Raw genomic sequence first — 27,976 nt, forward strand, 5'->3', positions numbered from 1 at the left:
TAACCCTCTTCTCTCTTTTTCTCTTCAGAGTCCAGCCAGGACTATTCCAGAGGTTTTATCAGGTCATGAGGGAATCATCTCTATTTTATTGCATGCATTGCTTCTATCCTCAAAGTTCTCTCATCATTCCAGAGAGATTCTAGAGCTCCAAACACCTTGTCTACATTTCAGTCTGGAAGATGGAAGAAGAGAAAATTTAAAAAGTGCACAATCATATTTCTTATCTCTTCTCAGAGATTCTACTAATATCTTCTACTAAGATCTCATTGACCACTCACAGTTACAAAGGAGAGGGTAAGGAATATGGCCTTTAAACTAGGGAAAAAAAGGAGGGGGTACTGGAATAAAATTGAAGGCCTCTTACTAAGAAGAAGAGAAGGGGGAACAAAGGACAGATAACAATGGGCAAATAATTATCTCTGTCACAGGTAGAAAAACCAGGACCATAAAAGGATGTATATGTTTGTACATTACAACTTTTGAAGGATAATGTGCTTTCCTTGATAATAAACACTGATCTAAATTCTAAAAGCTTAGCAAATATTTACCTAAAGCTAGATGTTTTCTGAGATGTTTGCTTTTGCATATTTGTATATATAACATTTACATAGTTTATCACCTGCCATTATTTTAAGCTCTTTACAGATATTAGCTCATTTAATACATAAAAAAAAACAGGAGGTGAGCTTTTTCACCCTGCAAGCTCTCATAGAGATCCTTATGTCTATGAGAATTAAAGAGAATTAAAGTCATAGAAGAGGATTTCAAAATAGAGAAATCATTCTCATATTTTCATCAGTATTTTTACTTGTCCACTGATTCAAACCTCGTTTATTCTTTTATTCTACCTTTTAATAAAAACCACTTGGATATGTTTTCTCTCTACACCACACAATATAGATATATTTAATGAAATCTATATAATTATTATTAGAAATCTATATTATTAATACATGGTATTCTCTAATTTATCATATTGAAAACAAGTCTCTGCAATGACTCAAATTCCTAGGATGTTTTATTATTCATTGCAGGTACTAAGTATTATCTGTTCATGAATTTATTGTTCAATGAAATAGCTTTCACTCATCAACTCTAAGATAATTTCTTTTAAGTCTTTACATGACAATATCACTAGTTTTTGCTAGAATACAAATAAGCAGGGTACTTTAGACCTCAAAAATGGTCTTTGTACTTTATATATTTAACAATTTTTCTTAAGGTTACCAAGAATGATTATAACTCATAATATCAAAATGTGATGTGATTTTTAGGTAATGTTGAGTCTGTTTTCATTTAAATTTACTTTTATATTAAATATGACAAAAATAGCATAGAACACTATGTTGCAATTAAGTCTGTAAAAAAATTGTCAAATGATTTTCCACCTCAAATTTTCTATAAATCCTTATCAAGTTACAGTATGATTCTTGTATCTTCCTACTTCTGAGAATTTTACTCTATTTTGATAACTTCCCTATCTTTTCTTGCTGACAATACAATTCATCACATGTGAAAGAATCACTTCAAACTCCATTTGAATCATAGAAATAGTCTTTTAGATGCCACATTTTTATCCTACCCATAAGAAAATAATGCATGTTCTCAACAATTCGGTTTTCACAAGTATTTATTCCTTTATGTTGCCTCAGAATGATAAAGAAAAAAACACTACATCAAATCTGAGATGCATTATCTCTATCATAGTTAATTTATAGAATCATGAAATTTAAAAGGCTAGAAATTAAATAAGTAGCTAGCAAATTTCTTTTCAAAATATCATTTCTTTAGTTTCCCCCATTTATCTTTTATCATGTATCCAAACGTCATTGTTTGTCATAATTTAAAATAGTTTTCCTTGTTTACTTTTAGAAAAGAAAAATTTATTACCAAGATTTCATACTTTAGAGTGGAATAAATCTGTCGTAAGATAATCAGTCTAGATCTCTAAACAAACCTATTTCTATAAGCTAAAGTCTCTAAATTAAAGCTCACACAAGCTACCAACATAATGAAAATGTACTTTTCTGTTCTATATATTTCAAAAAGAAAAAGAAACAATGTGACCATTTAATGATTGATCTATGAGAGCATGGAGAAGGAAAAGTTATCAGAAGACTAAGAATGATCTACTAAACATTTTGTTTTCAATAGCAAAAGCATATTCTATTCTCTGTAGCACTCTAATCCTCACACTGGTATTCAATAATTTTAGAAACTATTTTAAGAATATTTGATAACTTTTGACATTATAAGTTGACAACAAATTAATTGCATTAGATATAATTTAATTTTTAACAGGCTCAAGGTAATTCAGTTCAAATATTTGTGTATGGTAAACCTAAAGTCAGTAGTATATTTGATATATCTTTCTTTACTTATAAAATAACAATATGATTAGGTAAAGCACTTGAGTGATCACATGGAAAAAAGTGAGAATTAATAAAATGATACCACTCTGAAAGAACATCTATAATTTCATTATAAACAGATCTGTTCTCAATCATATCTTGATCAATATGTGTATGTATGATTTGACTCAAAATATAAAAGAAATGTTTATCACATTTTCAGAGAAAATGGTAAAAGAACAAAATCTTTGAACACCAGACAGCAGTCTAAAACATGGCATATCCACAGACTGGAGCAGTGGGTCAAATTAAATAGATGAAGTTAAATAGGAAGAGATATTACATTTGGGCAAAAATACTTAATTACTTGAATACATCATATGATTTAAAGGATGAATGATAAGAGACCCAAGATATTTAAGAGTAAACTAATTAGAACCCCTTTGTACAATTTGACCCTAACTTATATTTACTTTAGAAAGGGAAAAAATGGCACTCTTATCCTATCACTTCTGATCAGAACAATAGTTGGTATATTGTGTCAGGACAGAGAAACATGTTTAAAAGTTATAGAAAACCAGGAACATGAAAAGATAGAAGTTTACCCACTAAATTACTGTGAAATTAAGCAGTGTATAAGTCACGTTTAAGCAGAGAAAACGTAACAGAGATTTGGGCTCCACTTTCTTATGACGTACATCTTCCTCTTCTTGGAAAATACCATTCTCCTGTTCAAATCAGAAGAACTTTGTTCTGTAACCCTTTTATGAAACTGTATATGTAAGTCATGAGCATTCTTGGCAAATTCAACATCCAAAATAGGTCTCAAATCTGTTCAACTTTTTGCATTTCTACTGTTATTTCTTTAAAGTTATAATTATCTCTTCCCAGTCAAGGTCAATCACAAATATCTTCTTTTAGTATATACAAGATACATTTACATGGTTCAAGTTGTAAAACTGATTATATTTCTTTTTGACTTTAAATGTGATTTAAGAATGCTAAGTCTTTACTATGAGGTACAAAATCTCAGTAAAATGAGGCCTCTGACTATATAGCTAGCTCATTTATCTCATGCTACTCTTGACTTAGTTCATTATACTTCTGTCACTCTAGACTTCATTCAGTCTCCTGAAGGAATCTCAAACAAAAGAAGCTATTGCTGTGTTCTGCTGCCTATCCTATCCTCTACTATCCCCCCTCCCCTCCCCTCCCCTCTTCTCTCTCTACCCCATCTACTGTAATTCATTTCTCCCCCTTGTTTTTTTTTCCTTTCCCCTCACTTCCCATGATATGTAATTTTGTATAACAAGTATGAGACTATGTAAAAAAGTGGATGTGTAACCGATGTGATTCTGCAATCTGTATACGGGGTAAAAATGGGAGTTCATACCCACTTGAATCAAATGTATGAAATATGATATGTTAAGAACTATGTAATGTTTTGAACAACTAATAATAATTTTTTTTTAAAAGAAGCTATTGCCTGCCTCTAGTCTTTATGCAAACTCTTCCCCCTGCCTGGAACACTCTCCTTCCCATACTTCACATGATTAGCTCCTACTCTTCTGGTCTGAACTTAAAATATTATCTCCTCAGAAAATCCTATAACAACCTCGTGAAAAATAATCTCCCTCCTCTACTTGTTTTTTTTCTTTATATTATTTTTTTGCAGGGGAGGGTATCAAGGGTTGAACTCAGGGGCACTAGACCACTGAGCCACATCACCAGTCCTTTTTTTTTAATTTTATTTGGAGACAGGGTCTCACTGAGTTTTTTAGTGCCTCACTTTTTGCTGAGGCTAGCTTTGAACTCGCCATCCTCTTGTTTCAGACTCCTGAGCTGTTGGGATTGCAGGCATGTGCCACCGTGCCCAGCACCCTGTTTGTTTTGATTATAAGATTTATCACAATTTTATTTGCTTGTTTGCTTGGGTTACATTTCCCCGCCTAGAATCTAGTTCACAAGGATGTACTGTTTACTCATTACTGAAAATGGTCTATGGCATTCATCAAATAGATGAATTCTAGATAGGGAAGAAGGGTGGAAAGGAAAGGGAGGGGGCAGGGGATTAGCAAGGGCGGTGAAATGTGATGAACCTCATTATCCAAAGTACATGTATGAAGACATGAATTGGGTGTTAACCTACTTTATATACAGAGATATGAAAAATTGTGGTATATATGTGTAATAAAAATTGTAATGCAAAAAGAACCCCAAAGTACATGTATAAAGACATGAATTGGCATGAACATACTTTATATACAAAGATATGAAAAATTGTGCTCTATATGTGTAATAAGAATTGTAATTCAATTTGCTGTTGTGTATTAAAAAACAAAATCAATTAAATTAAAAAAATAAAATTATTTGTCAAATTCTGAATGAACAGTGCCAAAGAGAAATATATACAAGAAAAGTGAAAGTTTAGGAACTTTATTTCAATATGATATGAAATGGACCTCCATGTTTTGGAGAAAAACCAATAACCATAAATAATTTTAAAATAAATTTATAGCTTTTATTTTTATATGACTTTATCCCTATGACACTTTCAGCATTCTTTTATTTCTGAATTATTTCACACCTTACATTTACTCCAAAGCTTTTCACTTAGCAATTCTTCACAACTCTCACATTTTTCTCCTAAGCTCTTTATCATGTACATCAACTTAGACTTGCCAGAATTTTCTAGGATCTCTTCTACTTTACCAATTCCTGAATTTGTCACACGCACACAAAAGCATAAACATAAGCATCTGGTAGGAATAATTTTATCTTTTTCAGACACATATCTCTACCCATTCTGTTGATTCTATATCATAATAAGCCAAAGAACCAAAATAGTATTGAAGAGCTCTTTCATGGTTTAGAGTGGAGAAGCTAAGAAAAAAAAATCATCTATAAAAGGTTTGGAAGTGGGAGAGACATGCATATATTAATATATCTCATCCAATTGTAATAAGAAAAAAATTTAAGACGTTGCTGAAAATTGGAATAGATTAACTGAGGATTAATGATGTCCCATTAACTGACAAACTACGTATGTACCCAGTTGTTAAAAAAAAAAAATCCAATGGATGCTTGTACTAGATATTTTTCCCCTAAGAAAGATGATGATTTATTATTTAAAATCTGAGAGTGGATGACAGTGGTAATAATTCCCTCTATCTTCTTTCTAGACCAAGAGTATTATTTTATACTGAACTCTTCTATCTCCCAAACTCAAGGTATATTTCAACTCTTCATGCTTTGTTTACCAACTTATCCTAATGAGAAATCTATTGTATGAAATGACCCTAACATTAGTATTCACTAACATTGTAGTTTTTTATTTCATTGTATGTTACACAAATCACAATGCTTTCACTTTTTGATCAAAGCAGTTTAACAAAGAACCACTGTTATACTATTCCTGTACTATCTATACTATTCTATGCCTAAACAAACATTATACATTTCTCATTACAAATAGGCTGTATTTCAGAGATCATCTCAGAAACCTCTTTAGAATCACAGTAATTCTAATTAGGATCCCATTCTTTTGGTTGTACATGATGTGGAGTTTCACTGGTGATACACTCATATGTGAACATAGGAAAGTTATGTGCAATTCAACTGTCTTTCCTAATTAGAATAAGTTATATTCCATGTATATATAAAATGTCAAAATACACTCTACTATCATGTATATCTAAAAATAACAAATACAAAGTAAACCATTAAAAAATAAGCTAAAAAAAAAAAAACCACAGTAACTCACAGTCATTGGGTATCCTATCTCCTGCTTTTTTTTTTTAATTTCTCTTTCCTATTTTCAGACAATACATCCTTTTTTTTTAAGTGCTAATCCAGATCTTAGGTTTTCCAGATAATACTCAAAGGGATAACCCTGGGAGTAAAACACAAATTCAACTGTTTGTTTTATTTGTCTCAGTGGAATTTTTAGCTCTACTGTTTGGCATCAGTCTCTAATGAAATTGGAAAGCAAAGCTTTCAATATAAAGGAGGCTGATGTATAGTAAGTAATAAACTTATGAAAAGAAGATAGAATTTTCCTCCAAGTGGTTAATTTGTAGGGTGGCATTTGGATCCTACTTTCAAGAGTCAATGCTGTTTAACAGGAAAAAAAAAACATAAAGAAAGGGACATGGTTTAAAAATAATGTTTTATGAGAATAATTACTTTTGAAGATATTACTCTTTAAGTAATTTGGAAGGTTTAACTGACTTGAAAAATTTTTACTACCTTGCATGTGACCCTAAACTTAATTTATGTTAACAAAGTAGACTAGAAATTATAACACTCTCAATGTATGAGGAAGAGACTTCACAAAGGAAGACCTAGATATAAAGAGAAATGTGACAGTTTATTTCTATACAAAAAGTAATCAAGAGAAATGAGGTTTCCCAAATATGTTTTCCGTAAATGTCCAGTTTAATAACACATGGAGGAAAAAAGAATAAGAAAGCTTGTGCCTCCTCAGTTCAAAAAATCTAAGGTCCAGCATTACCAATATTAGAAATACCAATATGTACATCACTGTAGCCACTCTTTTCTATGGTACATACTTAGTGGTAGCAGATGTAGAACCCAGTAAAAGGCACTAATATTTCCATGAGATTTTAGAATATAATTTCAAGTTCAGAATAATTAATGCTAGTTTGTGAATGTAAAATAATTGGTATCACATAGAATAAGTTAAAAAAAAAGATACGAGGAAATTTCAGAGTGTTAGAGTTTTATTGAAAACTCAATTTTTTTTTTTGGAAAATCTCTCCAGAAAGGCATTGGATTATATTTATCTATATGGAATGCAATTCCATTTACAATCCTACCTTACTTTTTTCTGATACATTCATCACATTGTCTAATAGCCTATATTCTTTGTACAGGATGCAACCTTGTCTGAAATGTCTGGGACTAGAAGTGTTACACATTTTGGAATATTTGTGTAAATGTAAAAAGCTATCTTATTGAATAAGTCTGAACACAAAACTTATTTATTTTTCATAATACCTCATATACATACCCTAAAGTTAATTTTATACAATATTTTAATGCAATTGAATTTTGACTATAATTCATCACAAGAGATCAAGAGTGAAATTATACTTGTGGCATCATTCAGATGCTCAAAAAGTTTTGAACTTTGGTATATTTTGGAATTGTATTTCAGATCAAGGATACTCAAACCTCTGAAATAACTGAGACTTATTCAAAATACTTACTGCAGAGTATTTATTGCATCTTTCAAAGTATTTATTGCATCCAGCCTTATGTCAATCATGTATATTTTTCACCTACAGGAGAGTTTTTTTTTTTTTTTTGAGGACTGAGTCTGTGACTTAATTATCTCAATATCCCTTTAACAGTTTGATTGGATTCTTTAACTTCTGTCGTACTATAAACTCAAAAATAACAAAAGAATGAAAAATCTGATTATTTATTTACAAAAGGTGTATCAAGTGCCAACTATCTACATGGCACAATGCTAAGGCCTAGGTATGAAGCTAGTTGGAAGATTTAAATTCAATTCTTCTCTTAATATAGATGTTAAAAGCATGAAAGGAAAAGAGTATTGAAGTTGAGAAAAACAGTAGAAAGTGGACTAAATAGTAACAAAACTCCTGATAAAAGCAGGCATTTTATTAACCTGATATCTTAGCACACTTGGTTAGAATAATACTTTTCAATTGGTAAGTCTAATAATTTTGAAGTGAAATGAAAAAATATGTTAATACTGCTAAGGAATCTTCAAATAAGACCAGTTCATAGGGTGATGTAAAATTTAATGATAAACAATAAAACAGAATTTTCAGTTGAAGAAAAAAAAAATGTTTCCTTAAAAACAAACTATGTAGCTTGAGAGACTATATCTTAAGGTATATTTGAAAAATATTTTTATTTATGAAAACAGAAGAAAAGAACAGTAGTTTGGGGCTGCCAACATTTTGATGATGTTTAGGTTGTTTTTCTTTAACCCAAACACTTAAAGCAAATCTAGTACTTTAGAGCTTATAGGCTTTAAACTGGAGTTTGAATCTCAGGAGGGGTTTATATTATCCATAAGGAAAACATCTCAATGAATTAACATGGTATCCATATACATAATTATGTTTCCAAAGTAAAGCATGGTACAAGATCCTTGAATATGCTTTAGAACTGCATTATTGATAAACTACCAAATTGACTCATATTTTCTAAAATTGAGGTTTCATAATCCTGCAACTTGGAATAATATACTCATTTTGAAAGTTTGAAATATATGTAAATGCTTCTTCACATTGCTTTTATTACAATATTAAGGCCTAAAAAGACTATTTTAAAAAGATTGCTTCAAATGTAGTGTAATTATGATTCTTCCCACTAAATATCACATATATCCCAGGAACTGCAGGAACTCTTTTGATCTAAAGGTAGATTACATAAAAATGTGAAACAGAGACACACAAATGTGTGTGTATTTGTGTATGTGTGTGTGTGTGTGTGTGTGTTAAATCCCTGAGGCTCAGTAAAGTGTTCAGTGACCCCAGATATACATTTGCAAGTTTCTGTGCAAATCTCAATCTGTCCAATATAATAGTTTATTCACCACAATTTCTTTAACAGCCTCAGGCACGCAATTCACATAAGAAATATTTCAGCAAATGCCAATATGTAAGTAAGTTACATGCAGTCCAATATCCCTGTAACTGGATAAAATGACTCAAAACTATAGTCGGTAGCAGAATTAAATGTCAGCTGAGTAATATCCTCTAGCAACCATCTTCAATACCAAACTACTTTCACAAGAGGTTTGGATATCAGGTGAGAGATCCTGGTGCCTGCTTTTAGTATAACAAAAAGAAAAGACATAACAAAGTAATCAGGAGAGAAGGAGTTGCCTTCATCACCTCTAAAAAGCAATGCAAAATATCCATGAAACAGTGCTGGTTCTTTGAAAATCTAAGCAAAAGAGAAAAACTTTTACCTAAACAAATTAAAAAAAAAAAAAAAACAAAAAACTTCTAGAAGTCTTATATAAAATCAGAGATAAAAATGAAGACATTACAAATGACACAACAGAAATAAAATCATTAGAGGTTTTTATGAACAAATACATGCCAACAGATTGGATAACCTAGAAGAATTTCACAAATTTCTAGACACATACTAATAGCCAAGACTAAACTATGAATAAATAGAAAAGCTGAATAAACCAATCAATAACACTTAGTGGATTCAATCAATAGTAGAAAGTATCCCAATCAAAGAAAAGAACAGGACCAGATGAATGTACTGGAGAACTCTATGGAACAGTTAAAGAACTAATATCATGTCTCCTTAGGACATTCCAAAAAGGAGAATAGGAAGGAATTTTTCCAAATAATTACCCTAATAAGGATATAATCCAAAATAGAGAATTATAAGCCATTTTGATGTACCTGCAAAATTCCTCAAAAACCAGGAGCAAGCAAAATCCAACAGCATATCAGAAAGATCATATACCTTGATCATGTGAAATTCATCTGAAGAATGCAAGGATGGTTCAAAATATACAAATCAATTAACAAGATTTACTATATCTACAGGGCAGACACATATCATATAATCATCTCAATAGATGCAGAAAGGGCATTTGATAAAATTCAACATTCATCCTTTATAAAAATGCTGAGCAAAGTGGTATAGAAGGATTGTATCTCAACATTGTAAAGCTATTCATAAAAAGCCAATGGCTAAAATTATATAAAATGGGCAAAAGCTGAAAGATTTCTAAGATCTAGAACAAGTCAAGGAGGCCAACTTTCAACCCTTCAACATAGGGCTGAAAGTTCTAACCAGGGCAATCAGGCAATCAAGCAGAAAACAGAAATAAAATGTATCTAAATTGGAAAAAAATGGTTTAAGCTGTCACTGTTTGTATAAAACCTCATCTAATAAGTTGATAAAGACTACAACAAATAAACTATTAGAATTACTAAATAAATTTGCAGATTACAAAATAAACATCCCCAAATCAGTAGCACTGTTATAGGCCAATATCAAATTCTCTGAAGTTAGATAGAAACAATTTAGAATAACAACAAAAACAAATAAAATGCCTAAGAATAAATTTACCTGAGAAATTTAAAGCTTATTCTAATGAAAATTATAAAATATTTATTAATTAAGGAGAATGAAAGAAAGCTACCTCATGTTCACGCATTGTAAGAATCAATACAGTTAAAATATCCATATTATCCAAAGCAAGCAAAATAGCAGGATATAAAATCAACACCCATAAATCAGAAGCATTTCTGTATATCAGTAACAAATTCTCTGAAAGAGAAACGAGGAAAACTACCCCATTTACAATATCCCCAGAAAAAATAAATAAACAAAACACTTGGGAATCAATATAATGAAAGAGGTAAAAGACCTCTACAATGAAAACTACAGAATGCTAAAGAAAGAAATTAGAGAAGACCTTGGAAAATGGAAAGTTCTCCCTTGTTCTTGGATAGGCAGAATTAATATTGTCAAAATGATCATACTACCAAAATCACTATACAGAATTAATACAATTCCAATCAAACTTCCAATGACATTCCTCATAGAAATAGAAAAAGCAGTCATGAAATTCATCTGAAAAAAATAAGAGATCCAGAATAACTAAAGCAATCCTTAGCAAGAAGAGTGAAGCACATGGCATCACTATACCAGACATTAAACTATATACTACCTTGCTTCTGACACTTCTCAGAAAATGTATTACGATTGCAATAGTAACAAAAATGGCATGGAATTGGCACCAAAATACACTTGTAAACCAATGGTATAGAATAGAGGACACAGAGAAAAACTCACACAAATACAGTTATCTCATATTAGACAAGGGCGCCAAAAACATACATTGGAGAAAAGATAGCCTCTTCAACAAATGGTGCTGTGAAAACTGGAAATCCATACACAACAAAATGAAATTAAGCCTATATCTCTCATCATGCATAAAACTCAACTCAAAGTGGATCAAGGACCTAGAAATTACACTAAAGACCCTGCTCCTACTAGAACAAAAAGTAGGCCCAAATATTCATCACATTGGATTAGGCCCTGACTTCCTTAATAAGACTCCTATAGCACTAGAATTAAAATAAAGAATCATTAAATGGGATGGATTCAAACTAAAAAGCTTCTTCGCAGCAAATGAAACAATCATTGAAGTGAATAGAGACCCTACAGAATGGGAGCAAATTTTTACCACACACACATCAGATAGAGCACTAATCTCTAGGATATATAAAGAACTCAAAAACCTTAACACCAAAAAACAAATAACCCAATCAATAAATGGGCCAAAGAACTGAACAGACACTTCTCAGAAGACGATATACAATCAAATCAACAACCACATCAATGTTTATAGCAGCACAATTCACAAAGCTAAATTGTGGAACCAACCTAGATGCCCTTCAGTAGATGAATGGATAAAGAAAATGTGGGATATATACGAAACAGAATATTACTCAGCATTAAAAGAGAATAAAATCAGGCTTTTGCAGGTAAATGGATGGAGCTGGAGAATATAATGCTAAGTGAAGTTAGCCAATCCTCAAAAAAAAAAAAGCTGAATGTTTTCTCTGATATAAGCATGCTGATCCATAATGAGTATGGGGGTGGGGTGGGGGGAACATGTGAGGAATAGAAGAACTTTAGATAGGGCAAAGGGGAGGAAAAGGAAGGGAGGGGGTTCAGGCATAGGAAAGATGGTGGAATGAGACAGATATCACTATCCTGGGTACATGTATGAAAACACAAATGGTGTGACTCTACTTTGTATACAACCAGAGACATGAAAAATTGTCCTCTATGTGTGTAATATGAATTGAATTGCATTCTGTTGTCATATACAACAAATTAGAATAAATAAAAAAAAGAATCTGTTTTTAAAATGGGTAATAAACCTGAGTGAATAGTTCTCAAAAGACAACAAATAAATGGGCACCGGTATATGAAAGAATGCTGAGCATCACTAATCACCAAGTAAATGCAAATCAAAACCACAATGAGATATCACCTCACCCCAGTAAAATAAGTTATTTTCAAAAAGACTAAAGATAACAAGTGCTGGTGGGGATATAAAGAAAAGGAAAGCTTCCCACCCCACTGGTAAAAGTATAAATGAGTATAGCTATCATGAAAAACTGTATGGAGATTTCTCAAAAATTAAAATTAGAACTACCATATGAGGCAGCAATCAGACTCTTGGGTACATATTCACTGGAAATGATGTCCATGTGTCAGAGATATCTACATACATTCATTGCAGTACTATTCACAATTCCCAAGATATAGAACCAGTATAAGTGTCCATCAAATGATAAATGGATAAAGAAAACTGGTATATATAAAGAATGAAATACTATTCAGCCATTAATATTATTCATCCATTTTTTATAACATTAGTGGAAAGTAGAGATCATTATGTTAAATGAAATAAGAGAAAGACAAATACTGTATGATCTCACTCAGATGTTGAATCTAAAATAGTTCGTCTCAGAAGTTAAGAGTAAAATGGGGATTACCAAAGAGCAGGGACAATGGGGCAGGTCAAAGGATAGGGGAAAGATTGATAAATGGGTCCTAAGTTATAGTTAGATCAGAACAAGAACTTTTCACTATAAAGGCATGATAAATTGTTTGAGAAGACAGGAATAATTAATATGTTTTAAACATTACCCAGTGTATATATGTACTGAAGCATCATATGTTTCCCAACAACATGTGCAATTTTTATATTTTTATATACCACTATAAAATAAAATTAATTATTAAAACCAAGCTGTAATTGAAAAAATTTGCAAAGACACAAAGAAGGTCTACTTAGGGTTTCATAAACTATTGAAATATTGATTATCAGAATCATGTATATTTTATTAATCAATATTTAAATATAAAGGAATCCCAACTGTTTACTATGAGTCTCTACAGGCTTTCTAGGTGAATATTGTCATCAAAACCCCTGGTTTAGATGGAATATTTTGCAAATTACTTTAAATACATAGAAGCATCAATGTGATTTAATAGTTAATATTTTCTTCCTAAATCATGCTGGCTGAGTATATTTTATGAATTTTTAAAAATATTTATTTTTTAGTTGTAGTTGGACACAATACCTTTATTTTATTTATTTATTTTTATGTGGTACCGAGGATGGAATGAAGGGCCTTGCATGTGCTAAGAGAGTTCTCTACCGTTGAGCCACAATCCCAGCCCCTTTTATGAAAATTTAGTGATGTTGATGTATAGAGTTATCATGAAACAGGAATAATCCTATTCAAAGCATAGTTCAAAATTGAAATACGGTGAAATAGTAAAAAAGTTTAGTTTGAATAAATCAAGATCAATTCTAAGTAAATGGTAAAGAATGGCTCTTTTATTGATTTTGTAATCTTGTTTATTAGAATACGATGGACAGCTTAAAAGTTGTGCATTAGCAGTCATTGCAACACAATATTTGTATGATCATATATTTCATTCAATTTAAAAATTGTGATCAGGTGTTTGAGGAAGAAAATGATTTCATGAACATCTGTATGTTAAGTTTTAGTTTCTTAAAATATGCTGAAATGGATGTATAACTATGTGTATTTCTCTTTTCAATTTTACACTTATCTTATGTGTACTGCTGATATCCCTAGTATTGAGTCAGAGACAGATTTTCATCCTGTTGTCCAGGCAATGATGTGCACAATTCCTTTTGACATTGATGAAAGGTGAATACACACATCCAGCCCACTTCAGTGAAAATTGACCCATAATTTTGTTTTATCCTGAAGAAAAATACAGTAATAAAGTTTAAAGATAGAAAAAAATGTTTAACTCTTCAGGTGAACCATTAGTTAACAACAGTTCACAAACATTACACTTTGTCTTAGGACAGTGAGCTCAAGCTTTGTTTTTAGGTATTCATTAATTCAAAATATTATGGCTCTCTAAATGATAGCAAAATATCTAAAATTGAAATTTAACATTTCAATGAGATCAAAAGCTAAAGGTCAAAAGGAAAGCATGTTTTTACATCATTCTATCTCTATTGTCCCTTAAGATTTTTCATGTGAAATAAATGTATATATTTCCTGTAAATATTTAGTAGTTGAAAATAAATACTTATTTCCCACAAGATGACTATGCAACTAAAGGTGTGGATCTTGCATAGTCTACTGATTATATATATAAATTAATCAGTATTTTCAAGAATATACCAGAATCCTAAATATTGTAGGAAAATGACAGAATGCTGATTCAGATCGATTGCTCCAATCCCAAGTTTCTTATCTCTACTAGTAAAAGAAACATGATATGATGAGTTAAGATTATCCACCAAAACATTTTTGTTTTCTCTAGTAATCTTTAAGGATCTACTACTACTCATTAATTTAACTATACCATTTAATTTCAGTCTGTTAATATCATCAGGCTATAGAATTTCTAGAATGATAACCTTTACTGTAAAGACTCCAGAATGCAATAAATGCTTTATCATTTTTGTCTTTGAAGGGTATCTAAGTTCTAGTATAACAGAATCAGCAAGAAAATCGGTTTTGTTTCCATAATTTATAACTTTATATCATTGTTTTGACTTTCATCTTATTTTAAACTATCTTCTTTCAATGATGGCCTTTATTCTTCCTACTGACATAAAGACATCAGTGATGAGTTGCTGTTAAATACTATTTCCATCATAGCACAGCAAATTAATATTCTCATAAAACTCTGAGTTATAAGTTATAACCCAAAATAATTTACATAGAATTTGGATTATGCTTCTTTTAAATAAAAAGAGAGTATTTCAAATAAATATTTCTTGATTGCCTCCTATGTGCCTATCACTGTGGTAGGTAAAGGGTAATTAAAAACAAATAAAATACAATCTGCTATAAAGTGCTTTGTATTCTTAAAGATATTGACATAAAATAGTCATCTTTGAAGAAAGTAGGGTATAAATGAACTTTAAAAGTCACATGCAAAGATAGATATGAATCGCAATATCATAGGTAAGTCAGAGAAACTAATTTCCCCTAGTAGTAAAAGAGAACTTTATTAAAAAAAAATCAAACCTTTGTTCCAGTTTACATCAGGAAATGCATCCTTTTATATAATTTTGTGAGCTAAACTAAAAGGAAAACAGACAAAGGGATGCATTCTAGAAATATTCAGATTCCTAAATAAATGGAAGGAAGAATAGGTGCCAGACCTTGGAGCCAAAACAAGTGAAGGCAGGTTAGTGCCAACTGTGAGATGACAACTTATTCATAATCATAACTGTAGAATAAAGGCAATGTGGCAGAATGGAGGTGAAGTAGAAGAGAACACAAAATGATGCTTTTCTACATTAGGCCATATGACGATGAAGAAACTTGCTCTCAATAAATGGCCATCTGATTCACAGGAGTTAAGGTCAATTATGGTTGATTCTAATAAATTTAAATTCTTATACTGGAATCTCTCATGATATGAAGGTATGGATCTCTTTTGAGGGAAAAGCTTCTGAAATAAATATGTTCTTTTTCTGTTTTATCCTTTTATTCCTTTGGAGTTATTAAATCTTCAACATAGCAAAGCCCATTCTCTTCTAATTATAGAACCTGCCACAAGAGACAACTAAATTTCCAAATACTTAGAATTCCCTATTAATTTCCCTTTGCTCATAACCTAAATAATCATGCTGATATTTAGATTTCTGACGTAATTTGAGTCTCATATTTTTCTGCCTTTGCAATATTTCCTGTTCTCTTGTGCTTTGACATTTCCCAACTTGCCATCAATCCATCCAGTCTTTTAGGTCCAGTTTTCTTCTAAGACAGTATGTAAACTTAGTGTCTATTTCTATATGTTGTATCTCATTGTAGATATTTTTTTAAAAACGTGAAGTTGACAACATTGTCTCAGTAAGTTAGAATTATAATGGAATGTCAAAAACAAGATATCAAAAATTCTTAACATAATTGAGATTAGAGAAAAATAATTAAAATTTTTATGTAATCCAGAATTCAAGTAATTAAAACTACAACATTCTTTAGTGTTTCTCATGAAAATTCAACAATTAATGAAAAGTAGATATTCATTTTTCTATTATTTTACCATTTGATAAAACTGAAATTATCTAAAATAAAGAAAACAACACATCAGTATTAATTATAGTACTCCCATAACTTTCATTTGAACTTATTAATAGTATTTTTGTAAGTTCCATCTCTCTTTTTGAATACAAATATAATTTTTGTGACATCTATGGAGTCATAATAAATCAGGTTTCAAGCTAGATTACATATAAGTAAGTATCTACAAACTCATTAAAAAATAAAACTAAGTTAAAATTCTTTTATGGTTTATCTGGAAGAGAAGAATACAATTAGTAGGATCATGTTTTTTCAAAAATCAGTTTAGTTACTTCTTCAGATCTCAAGAAATAATGTAAAATATATACACAATGGTAGTAGTAAGAATAAGAGACAATTGTGAAGTAATATTAACATTTGACCTTATTATCAACACAAAATAAATCAAATTTTAGTCTCCAATACACTCTTAAAAGAAGAGAAAATCTATAAGGTAAAAAATTTGTAATATTAACCACTGAGCCACATTCTCAGCCCTTTTTATATTTTGTAACAGAAAGAAAATCATTGAATAAGAGAAATAAAATTTGGACAGTAGAGGAATCCACATCTAGGATTGGTAAAATGCAATTGTGCACTAAAATCTCATAAAATGCTGTGTAAAACATGTTTTTAAAATCTGTTGAAAATCAGGGAACAATATCAAGGCAGGATTTTTCAGGTTAAAATTTATTAGAAGGCAAAGTCCCAGAGAAGTAAGTAATCAGATGCTTTTGTTCTAAAAAAATTTGCAGATCAGAAAGAAACATTTTAAAAACTGGACTATAGCACTGGTGACTCAAAATCTCAGGAGTCAAAAATCAAAGCCCACAATCACCCAGAGAGCACCCTTCACTCATTCAACTGGAAATTCCAAGAGTGAAACAATACATGTAACACAGAGTAAAAACAACCATAACATCAAGTGTAAAATGAAAAGTCTATAATAAACTTCAAGCTTTGAAAATTTTTTGTGGTTCAATATTGGTGGGTGATCCCTAATTCCTAGCAGTAGGAAATTAAAATATTATTTGGAGGAAAGTATCTTCATTTTAGAGTCCAGGATTTCCACACATATTTAAAATATAGGGACGAGTACACAAGAACCAAACTAGTGAAATTAATAGACATAAGAATTTTGCCTTCCCTCTATGGTTCATTGATTTAGAGAATTTACTTTTGGAGCTACTATTAAATTGAAATATAGGAATTTTGGTAGAGAACAAAAGCCAGGAAGTAAAAGATCAAGGTTTTCAAGATTATAAACTATGCCTAGACAAGATCTTTATAGTTATTTAATCATAGAACCCAGGTAGATCAAATAAATTTGGAGACTACCAGGTTTTTTAAGAAAATGTATTACCAAATAAAGTCCATTCCAAAAATAGCTGTGTTTCCTGGTTTGTTTTGTTTGTTTGTTGTTGTTGTTGTTGTTTTGGTACCAAGGATTGAACCCAGGGGTGCTTAACCACTGAGCCACATCCCCAGTCCTTTTTATATTTTATTTTGAGACAGGGTCTCCCTAAGTTGCTTAGCACCTCTCTAAGTTGCTGAGACTGGCTTCAAATTCACTGTCCTTGTGCCTCAGACTCCCAAGCCATTAGGTGTTTCCTATATTTTTCTAAAGCAATCCAGAAGTCCCAAAATCTCTTAAGGCTATGAAACTGTGCAACACCCAAGAACAAATTTGCTAATGTCTAATTCTAATGTGGAGATAAATAATAATAGGTAAAATGTTTCAAATGGAACATGTAGGAGATGGTCCAAATGTTACAATGATTCTATTTTAAAAGAAAGAAGTGTTCATCATTCCTATCAGATAGATTTGGTAATTATTATGGAAGAGTGGTAGTTATTCCCACTATCTTCCTTTTCAAAGGGGAGTTTTTATTGTGGTTATCCAGTTTCTATGTCATCTTATATGCTGGGTATATAGAAGGTGGACACTTTACACTTTAACTTGTAGATTGCTAGACCATAAGGTATTACATCTCACTTTAGTGAGTAAGACTGGATAATCTATTAGTATACCAATTCAAATTTAATTTTGGCTACATGTAGTGACATATTCAAGTGTTATGGTTTAGACAGGAGGTATCCCCCAAAAGTTCATGTGTATGATAATGAAAGAAGGTTTAGAGGTAAAATGATTACTTCATGAGAACTTTAACCTAATCAGTGGATTAATCCACTGATATGGATTAACTTGGAGTGTAATTAGGCAGGTAGGTTATGGCTGAAGGAAGTAGGGCACTGGAAATATGCCTTTGAGGTTTATATTTTGTTGCTGATGAACAGAGCTCTCCTTCTGCTTCATTTTTATCATGTTTAAGCTGCTTTCCTCTAACACACCCTGATGTTCTGCCTCACCTCTGGCCTAGAGAAGGGAATTGGCCATATGTGAAATGAGACCTCTGAAACCATGAGACTTAAATAAACTTTTCCCCTTCTATATTGTTATTGTCAAGTCTCTTGGTCACACACACACACACACACAAAAAGTAAAAAAATAAAAAAATAACCAACTGAGTAAAACACCAAGATGGAAGTCCATTTCTATTTCACATGAACATCCAATTGTAAGAAGTCTAGGACTAGTAGGACAATCTCACAATCATCTTTAATCAGGGTATTTCCAGCTGTTCACCACCCTAAGTGTGGCTTTCATTCTATTATAGTCTAAAAGTTCTGGCCATGGCATGCCAGCAACAGGATGGAGGAAGGCAAAAGAAGAGAGAAAAGGCTTTACCAATTGTCTTTTAGGAAAACTTCCCCAAGTCTGCAAAACAATACGTTCATTGATGACATGATATGGTATGCAATAATAAAGGCTGCTGTGATGTCTATATCATAAAATCTAGAAACTTGTGAAATGTCACATTTTATGTTAAGTTTTTTTTTTGGGGGGGCAGGGTGGTTTCAGAAGGTACCATTAATTAGTGACTGAAACACAAACATATTTTCTTACATATATGGAAGTTAGGTTTAACATTAAAATTCTGGCTAATAGAACTTTGGTGAAGGTTGTTACTGGCTTGTAGATGGCAACCTTATTATTGTGTACACATAGAGCAGGATAGTGGGGATTCCCTATTGTCAGTTTTTGTAAGAATGCTAATGTCATCAGATCAGAACCCCATTCTTATGACCTAATTTAATCTTTATTACTCCTTTTTTTTTTTTAAGCAGCAAAGAGGTGATTATTGCAAGCTAGCTCAGTCCTCGTGCACACAGCAACTGGTGACGCTGAGAGGCCCCAAGCCCAGGGTTTGCAGCAATTTTATATACTCTTTGGGGAAGGCAGGGACTTCACATACATCATAGCATCTCTTAGCAAATCATCACACACCACGCGAAAATAATAAAACAACTCTAAAACATGATTAGCAAATGCACTGGCAGGAACAAGTTGGGTAAGTGTGATTGGCTAGTACAAGAGGGGGATTCTTTTGAACAGATTGGTTTAAGCCACAAGGGGAGTATGTGCTGAACTACATGGTTTCCCAACATGTTGTCAACCACCATGAACTACTGGGAGGGTGATCTAGCATCCAAGGTATTTTCCCTATCTCATGCTGATTGGTGGTTGCTAGGTGGTTGCTATGGGTCCCCACCTACCCTGACTGAGTCAGGGATGCTTAGCGCCGAAGATTTCTCCTCTCCTATTATTTGTAGATAAACAACTAAGCAGGGTGGGTATGTGCCTAGGAGTGCTCTGTGTGTCTTTCCAAGGACAAGGGTCATGCCCCCTTCCTTGAAGAGGCTTTGCTCTGAGGTAGAGACTGGTTTCTCATTCCCCCCTTTGTCTGAAAACTTGGGAACCAATCATGGTTCCCTCAGCTGGGGGTCTATTTGGGCTCTACATCCTGGTAGAGTAAACAGTAACCCTTAGGGGACAGTCTTCAACTTCCCAGATTCACTCAAAATTGGCCTCCAAGATCCAACCTGACTTGATTTACCTACTACACTGTCTATCTATTTCTGGCTTCATTCCTCCTCTAATTTTAGGAACTCCTTATTGCTGTAAGGAGAAGGAGCGATGGCTCATTCTGGCTGCTTCAGAGCTGAGAGGGGGCATTGAATGTGAGGGGGCTCGACAAGGACAACATAGGGGATGACGTCAAGGATGACTTGGCGGACATGAGTTCCCTTTTAGAAGTCAGTTCAGTTTGAAGTCTGGTTGGGGAGGAACAGGTTGTAAAGTCATCTGGGGATGAGTGCTTCTATGAGAGAAACAAAAACCATGAGTACTAAATAAATGTTGCAGCAGCTGGAACATGTCACTGTATAATAAACGTTTCCTCACCAGGATTTAACATCCCCAGTTATCAGGACTGTAAACATAACATTTAACTTTTAGTGTTACAGATGTCCTTTCCCATAGGATACATTTGTGTCCAAAAGTTGGTTTTTGTCAAGATTACTAGGATCTCAAACAGGGGATATAATGTATAACTCTGCCAAAGTTCAAGGTAGCTATTACACGAACTAAATATGTTTTTACTCTTATTAATTTTATTTTGTAGTTTTCTTATAAATGGTCTAAAGATTGTCTGTTAATGTTTTGCAGAAGTACTGCTTTAAGAATACACAACCTGGGTTAATTTAGGATAATGAGTTATCAACTACAGGATAGAGAGATAGACATTAAAGCCCAGTACTCTTAATATAAGGCTGTTGAAATTTATTTGCTGGATGTTTAAGATTAAGAATTAAAATTAAAGTTAAATTAAAAGGACCAAGAAAACCAATATTTGGCTCTTGCCCTCTAAGTCAGTCTGAATCCAGGAAACAGGGGACTTCTCTAAAGAGCTTTGCAACTCTGGGCCACATAACCTCCCCATCAGGGAGATTAATGAGACCATTGGAGAACAGAAAGCCAATCAGTGCATTTGCTATGAAGAGGAGGGTCATCGGAGAAGGGAGACATCCCTGATGCTTCCAAGGGAAGCCACACGGTCAAGCAAGACCTGGACCCATCCTAGCGCAAATGGCACTAGCCGAACTGAGAAGCTTCTTCAAAGTTCCCCCAGGATTCCCATGGAAACTCAGCTAACTATTAACAATAGATAGAAATGAAAGTCAGTTTGACTGCTTCATCTTAGCAAAGACAGTTAAAACCAAAACACAGTTATTTCTGGGCATTTTAAATAATAATAATAGTTAAATGTGACTTAAGGTATACACCTTGTGTTAGCCCACAAGAATAAGTAAGACTGGAGGCTATAAAAGAGATTCTTAGGAAGGAATGCCTGATAAATATCAAAAGAAACTATCAAGAGGAACTGCCAGGGTAATTTTAGTTTAAGGCCTACAGATATTCCTAACCTACACAGGTAGGCTTGGTGTTTGCTAGTATGATTATGCAGCCCTAAGTAACAGAATTAAAGGTTTCTCTATTAGACACAGAGGTCATACTAGTAAAAGGATTTTGCAAGATCAGATGACATAAAATTATTAAACTGTATCTTAATTACTTCTTTAGATAACTGATCTCCAAATATATCTACACTGGAAGTTGGGGCTTAATATATGAAATGCATGGGAATACAAATATTCAAGCCCTAGCACCTTGTATGGCACAAAGAACTTTGAGAGTGTGATTAATGACCTATGAAGTTTTTAAATGAAATATATGAAATATAAATTAAAATCTCTCCCTAAAACACCTGTGGTCCTTGAGATGGGTTAATTATTGGGATGGGTCAAATCTAATAACAGAAGTCCTTATAAAAGGGAAAGAGGTCATTTAAAAAGAAGTAGAAAATGGGATAATAGAAATGAAAAGTAGAGTGATATGAAGTAGGGATCATAAGACACAGAAGGCAGGCAACTTCCAGAAGCTAAATAGGCAAGAAAACAGAGTTCTCTCCTGGAGCCTCTGGAAGGACAGCCTTCTCAACATCTTGATTCAATAGCAGAAAGAGTGAAGAACTCTGACAACATTATGATGAATAGTTGCTATACTGGTAAGCATTATTTATCTCCTTTTATAAAAGAGAGAAAAACAATCTGTTTTGTGTAAATCAATACCAATCAGGGTAATAATTCCCAGTCCTAATCAATGCACTCCCATTTCTTTTGTATTTCTAACAGAACTATTCATTTTTATTTTCAGTTATTTTTAGATACATATCCATGACATGTATAACAGAGTTCTGTCTTTAAAATATAACATTGGTGCAATTATTTAAAGATGTATGTGTTGTGAAGTATTTTAACTAAGAGAAATAGAAGATACTTGTTAAATGCATGATGGCCATATGCATTTCATGAGCAACTGACACCAAACACAGGTCTCCTAGCCAATGAAAAAGGACTCTTCTTTGTGTAGACAGCATATTCAACATTGAATATTTTTGTACAGTAAAATGTAGCCATGTATAAATACACCAGAGTTACAGGAGGCACAGCAAATAAAAAATATACAAGTACATTTAGGTCATTATCTTTAACTGATATATTTGTACAAACTATACCTAATTTAATTGTTGCTTTATCATTATAGAGTTATGAGTTACATTTAAAAAGATAGTAGCTAGTGGAGTAGAGGTTTAGTAGAAGTTCTCAAATTTTTTGGTCACCAGACTCCTCTATTTTCTCAAAAGTTGAAAGGCTACAAAACATTGTGTGTTTTATTATTTCAATATGAATCATATTGGAAATTTAAAATATAAAATGTTTTAAATATTTATTAATTTATTTTAAATAACAATAATAAATGCATTCGATATTCACATAAATTGCATCTTTATAAAATAACAACATTTCAAAAACAATGAGAAGAGTGGTGGGATTATTCTACATTTTTCAGAATCTATTTAGTGTCTAGCTTAATAAATGACAGATATTTTCATATCTGTATATGTGCTCAATCTCTTATATCACATATCATGTAGTCTCTAGAAAAACTTCATGATATGCTCATGAGAAAATGAGAATGGCAATTATCAAGAATACAAGTAATAATAAATGTTAGTGAGTATGTAGGGGAAAAGATTCACTCATACATTGCTGATGGGACTACCAATTGTTGCAACCACTCTGGAAAGCAGTATGGATATTACTTAGAGAACTTGGAATGAAACCACCATTTGAGCCAGTTATCCCACTCCTTGGCCAGTTATCCCACTCCACCCAAAGGACTTAAAATCAGCATACTACAGTGCCTCAGCCACATCAATATTTATAGTAGCTCCATTCACAATAGCTAAGGAACCAGCCTAAGTTCCCTTCAACAGATGAATGGATAAAGAAAATGTGGTACATACACACAATGAAATATTACTTAGCCATAAAGAATAAAACTATGACATTTATTTGTAAACGGATGGTACCGGAGATTTTCAGTACCAAAATGCTAAGTGAAATGAGCCCATTTCAAAAAACCCAAGGCCACATGTTCTCCGTGATACATGGATGCTAACATATAATAAGTGTGGGGGAGGGAAGAATAGAAGTTTATTGTATTAGACAAAGGGGAATGAAGACAAGGAAGGTAGGATGGGAATAGGAAAGACAGTAGAATGAATCAGACTTAATTTTCCTTTGTTTCTGTATGGATACACAAGCAGTGAAACTTCACATCATGTACAACCACCAGAATGGGATCCTAATTAGTGTAAGTTATATTCCATGTATGTAAAATATGTCAAAATATACTCTACTGTCATGTACCTCTAAAAAGAACCAACTTTTTTAAAAAGAAAGTATGATTTTGGAAAAGGAAGAGAAAAATATTCACTTTCTAATGCATACTTTGAAAATAGAGCAGAATCAACTGAAAATAATTTTATTCATAGGTTACCAATTAGAAAAGCTGATATACTTTTTCATTAAAAAACTAGCCTGAAATTTTAATTCAAAATATTTTAAATTCTCAACAAAGATCAAAATCATTTGTAGTAATACTATATATACAGACACTATGTCAATCATACTAGACATCATAGTGAAATCCAAAGAATAAATCAGTGAATGGAAGTACATATATATCGTTATTCTTATTTAGATGATCCAATTTGTCATTATTATTACATGAAGTTTTTAAACATAATGCCACTAAAATTCAAATATTTATTATACTAATTGAATTTAAATTTTATTTGAAGGTATAGAGTACAAGAGTAGCCAATAATAATGAAGTGACTAGCCTTATCAAAAATTAACATCATAAAACTAGAATATTAAAATGATGCTGTTTTCAACTAAATATAAGAATATCTTAAGTGATAAAGGTATTATTTAAAATACATGGAAGAACAAGTGATGTTGGCATAATGTAATTACTGTATACAAAAATATACAGTTTTATCTTTAGCACAATCCAAAATTAAAATAACTTTCAAATAGAATAAGGATTTAAAATTAAAAATAAAAACAGAAAAGTGTTAGAATAAAAGACTTCATCTTTTACTAATCCTAAGGTTGGGAAGGACTTTTAAAATCATTATGTAAAATAAAGAAACCAACATACTCAGTGACTTGATCTTATTAAAATAAAATTAAAATTTTCTGAATAGCAAAAGACACCTACGATGAAGACAAATTTAGCTGAAATTATCCTTTCCAAATTAAGTGGAATAAAACCCTACATAGCAACTCCACATTAATAGACCAATGAAAAAAAGTTTATAAATGAATGAAGAAACAGACAAAGACTAATCACAAAGGAAGAAATAAAAATGAGCAATACAAAAAAAATACCTTCACTAGTGTTAAGTATGCTATGAGTTTAATCTTCATGCTCCTGGTAAAAATCATTTGGTTTGTTAGTTTAGTCATTTCCAAAGGAAGTATATAATCAAATATATTTAAGTTTTAGAAATACTTATTTAAATCTTAGAACTATTTAAAAATTGAACTGTGAAAAAAGAGGGAAAAGAAAATGACCCCTGAGATTTTAAATGGACAATTAATTGTTGGGTAATAGTGGAAGTAAACAATATAGTAATAGGAAAGGGTTTATTAGAAAAAGAGCCTATAACAAATTTAGTTCATTTCTATTGATGGATAAGGGGAATAAAAATGAGAAATATCTGGAAATATGTAATAAGTGTATGGTTTCAGAAGTATAGAATGAAGACCATCAGAATGCCAGAAAATCTGTCTTTAAATAAGAAAGAGTGAGGTTAGGGTATGAAGTCTGGAAAATGAGGTAAATGAGAATAAAAACGTATTTATGTGAGCCATTTGTTTACTTGATATAAAATTAGCCATCCCCTTCCAGTTAGTTGCACCAAAAAAGAGAAAAACACTGAGTACTGACGGGAACTAAGTTAAAGAGGATCAGGTAGGTTTCTACCCTCTCCATGCTGAATTCAGGCAAGAATATTGTTACAGTTCATGGACACAGTGCCTTTACACACAGAACAAATGATTACTTTCAAGTTGTATGCTTATCAAAGGTCTAGGACTACTCTGCCAGTGTTTCCTAACACGTTCCAGAAGACCAAGGAATGCAGATATGTAAGTGTTCTGTGTGAAACATAGCTCAAAATCAGTTATGAAATATCAATAATATTTTCAAGGAGAGAACACTCCTGTGTATAAAGCATGCAAAAAAATCAAGTAGCATGCTCTGAAATAATGAGCTTCTATTTTACAGGGAGGGGCATAAGAAACTTAATATGAACTTTACAATTTCACAGAGTATACTATCAACTGGAGTAAAGTAATACCATTGCCACTGAGTACCAATGTGAAAAAGGGTTTTAGTGAAATATATTTGCCTTTTGAACTTGTGTTATTAATGAAAGGATAACTTTTAAGAGATTTAAGGATTTATGAACATTCCTGTGCTATACATCTAAAATACAAGTTCTTATTTATTTGAAATTAAAGTATTGGTATTCTGGACATTTTGCAGTCACTTTTTATGATGGTAATGTAATGGAAATATTTGTAATCTCCCTCTACTCAGGAATAAGTCCATGTATGAAGGACTTTATCACAAACACACTAGAAATTTAAAAATTAGCTGGGTGTGGTGGCCCATGCCTATAATACCCATGGTTCAGGAGGCTGACGCAGGAGGATCACAAGTTCTAAGCCAGCCTCAGCAATTTAGCGAGGCCTAAGCAACTTATCAAGATCCTGTCTCAAAATAAAAAATAAAAAGGGTTGTTAATATGGCTCATTGGTTAAGTACCCTGGGTTCAATCCCCGGTACCAAAAAAAAAAAAAGGAAAGTATAAAAAAAATTTACTCTAGTTAATTCCTCTATAATGTTGAGTCTTCATTTCTACCATTACCTAAAGTCCAAATCAAAACGAAGTCCTAAAGAGAGACAAGCACAAACTTTGGTGTCAAAGACTTGTAGTCAAAAGCAAGCTATATCACTTAACTGTGACTTTTTAAAAGTCAATTGACATTGCTGAGCTTTAGTTTCTTTATTCATAAGATTAGATAAGAATATATCACATTGTTGTGGATAATAAACTGCACACCACATGCACAAGACCTTTTAGCACAGTTCCTTGTACATAGTAGGCATTCAACTAGTGTAAGTAAATTTCTAACTATTTCCATTTAACCTCAAAGCAAGTTGTGATTTATTATAAAACATTAAATGAATATACTATACTTTAATAACCTAAACATTTCTTTTTTGCTTTCATCTGAGTTTTATGTCACTATTATTATTTCAATAATTAAATAGATTAATATATTAAAGCACATATTATTAAATAATGATGATGTTATTAATGTAGTATATTATAATGTAGTAATTAATTATATGAATTTTCTCATAGTATAAATAATAATATTAACAATATAATGGAAGATATTTAAGATTCAAGAAATTTTTACTAATGCTTCATAATTTAGGACTCTACTATCATAAGGAAAAATATCTCAAAATAATAAACTAACTATACTTACATGTTTCCAATGGGTAAATTCTTCTTTTATATTAGTTTCATCCTTGAAAATGATATCCTTTGGAAACCCGTCCTCAGATCCTTTGGTTATGTAAACCCATTTTGCCTCATAGTCTCTAAAAATTTTTTCCCTGTGTCTTTTACACAAGAAGAAAGGACTTATTATAAAGGAAGGAAAAAAATCCATTAGGTTTTTGCCAGAAAAAAGGTAAAAATTACTCATAAATTTACTACATCTTAGATAGTATGCTGATAAATTCAATGAAATATTTGTTTTTCCTTAATACTATATCATTCTATGTAGGGACTGAGGATGTGTTTGTCAATATTCATCAAGGGATGAATGTGTATGAGAAATTTCTGCTACTATGAATGTACAAATGATTTTGTACTTATATAAGTCTATGATTTTTAAAATATAATGGCAGGAAGAACACAACTAAACTATCAATAGGAATATAAGACACTAAGTGTGAAGTTGGATTTTTCTTCTCCAGTAAAGAAGTGCTGTAAGTACTTACTACATCACAAAAATTATATTTGTACTACATTATACATACTAGTACTCTTGATCAGTACTAGCCACCACAATGTAATTCTAAATTTACTGTTGTAC

At 31.9% G+C, this 27,976-nt stretch overlaps 1 protein-coding gene across 1 annotated transcript in view; it reads right to left on the reverse strand.

Annotated features, from left to right (window-relative positions):
- LOC124096884 (leucine-rich repeat and IQ domain-containing protein 3-like) overlaps positions 1-27,962 on the reverse strand; it is a 96,658-nt gene extending 68,696 nt beyond the window's left edge. Inside the window, exon 1 of the mRNA XM_046450917.2 lies at positions 27,362-27,962. Coding sequence (XP_046306873.2) covers positions 27,362-27,583 — 222 coding nt within the window. The 5' untranslated portion in view covers positions 27,584-27,962. The remainder of the gene's footprint in view (positions 1-27,361) is intronic.
- Between the last annotated feature and the right edge of the window lie 14 nt (positions 27,963-27,976).

This window comes from Marmota monax, unplaced genomic scaffold, assembly GCF_021218885.2.
Source record: "Marmota monax isolate L192 unplaced genomic scaffold, Marmota_monax_Labrador192_F-V1.1 WCK01_AAM20220418_F8-fsc00023, whole genome shotgun sequence".
Classification (NCBI taxonomy): Eukaryota; Metazoa; Chordata; class Mammalia; order Rodentia; family Sciuridae; genus Marmota; species Marmota monax.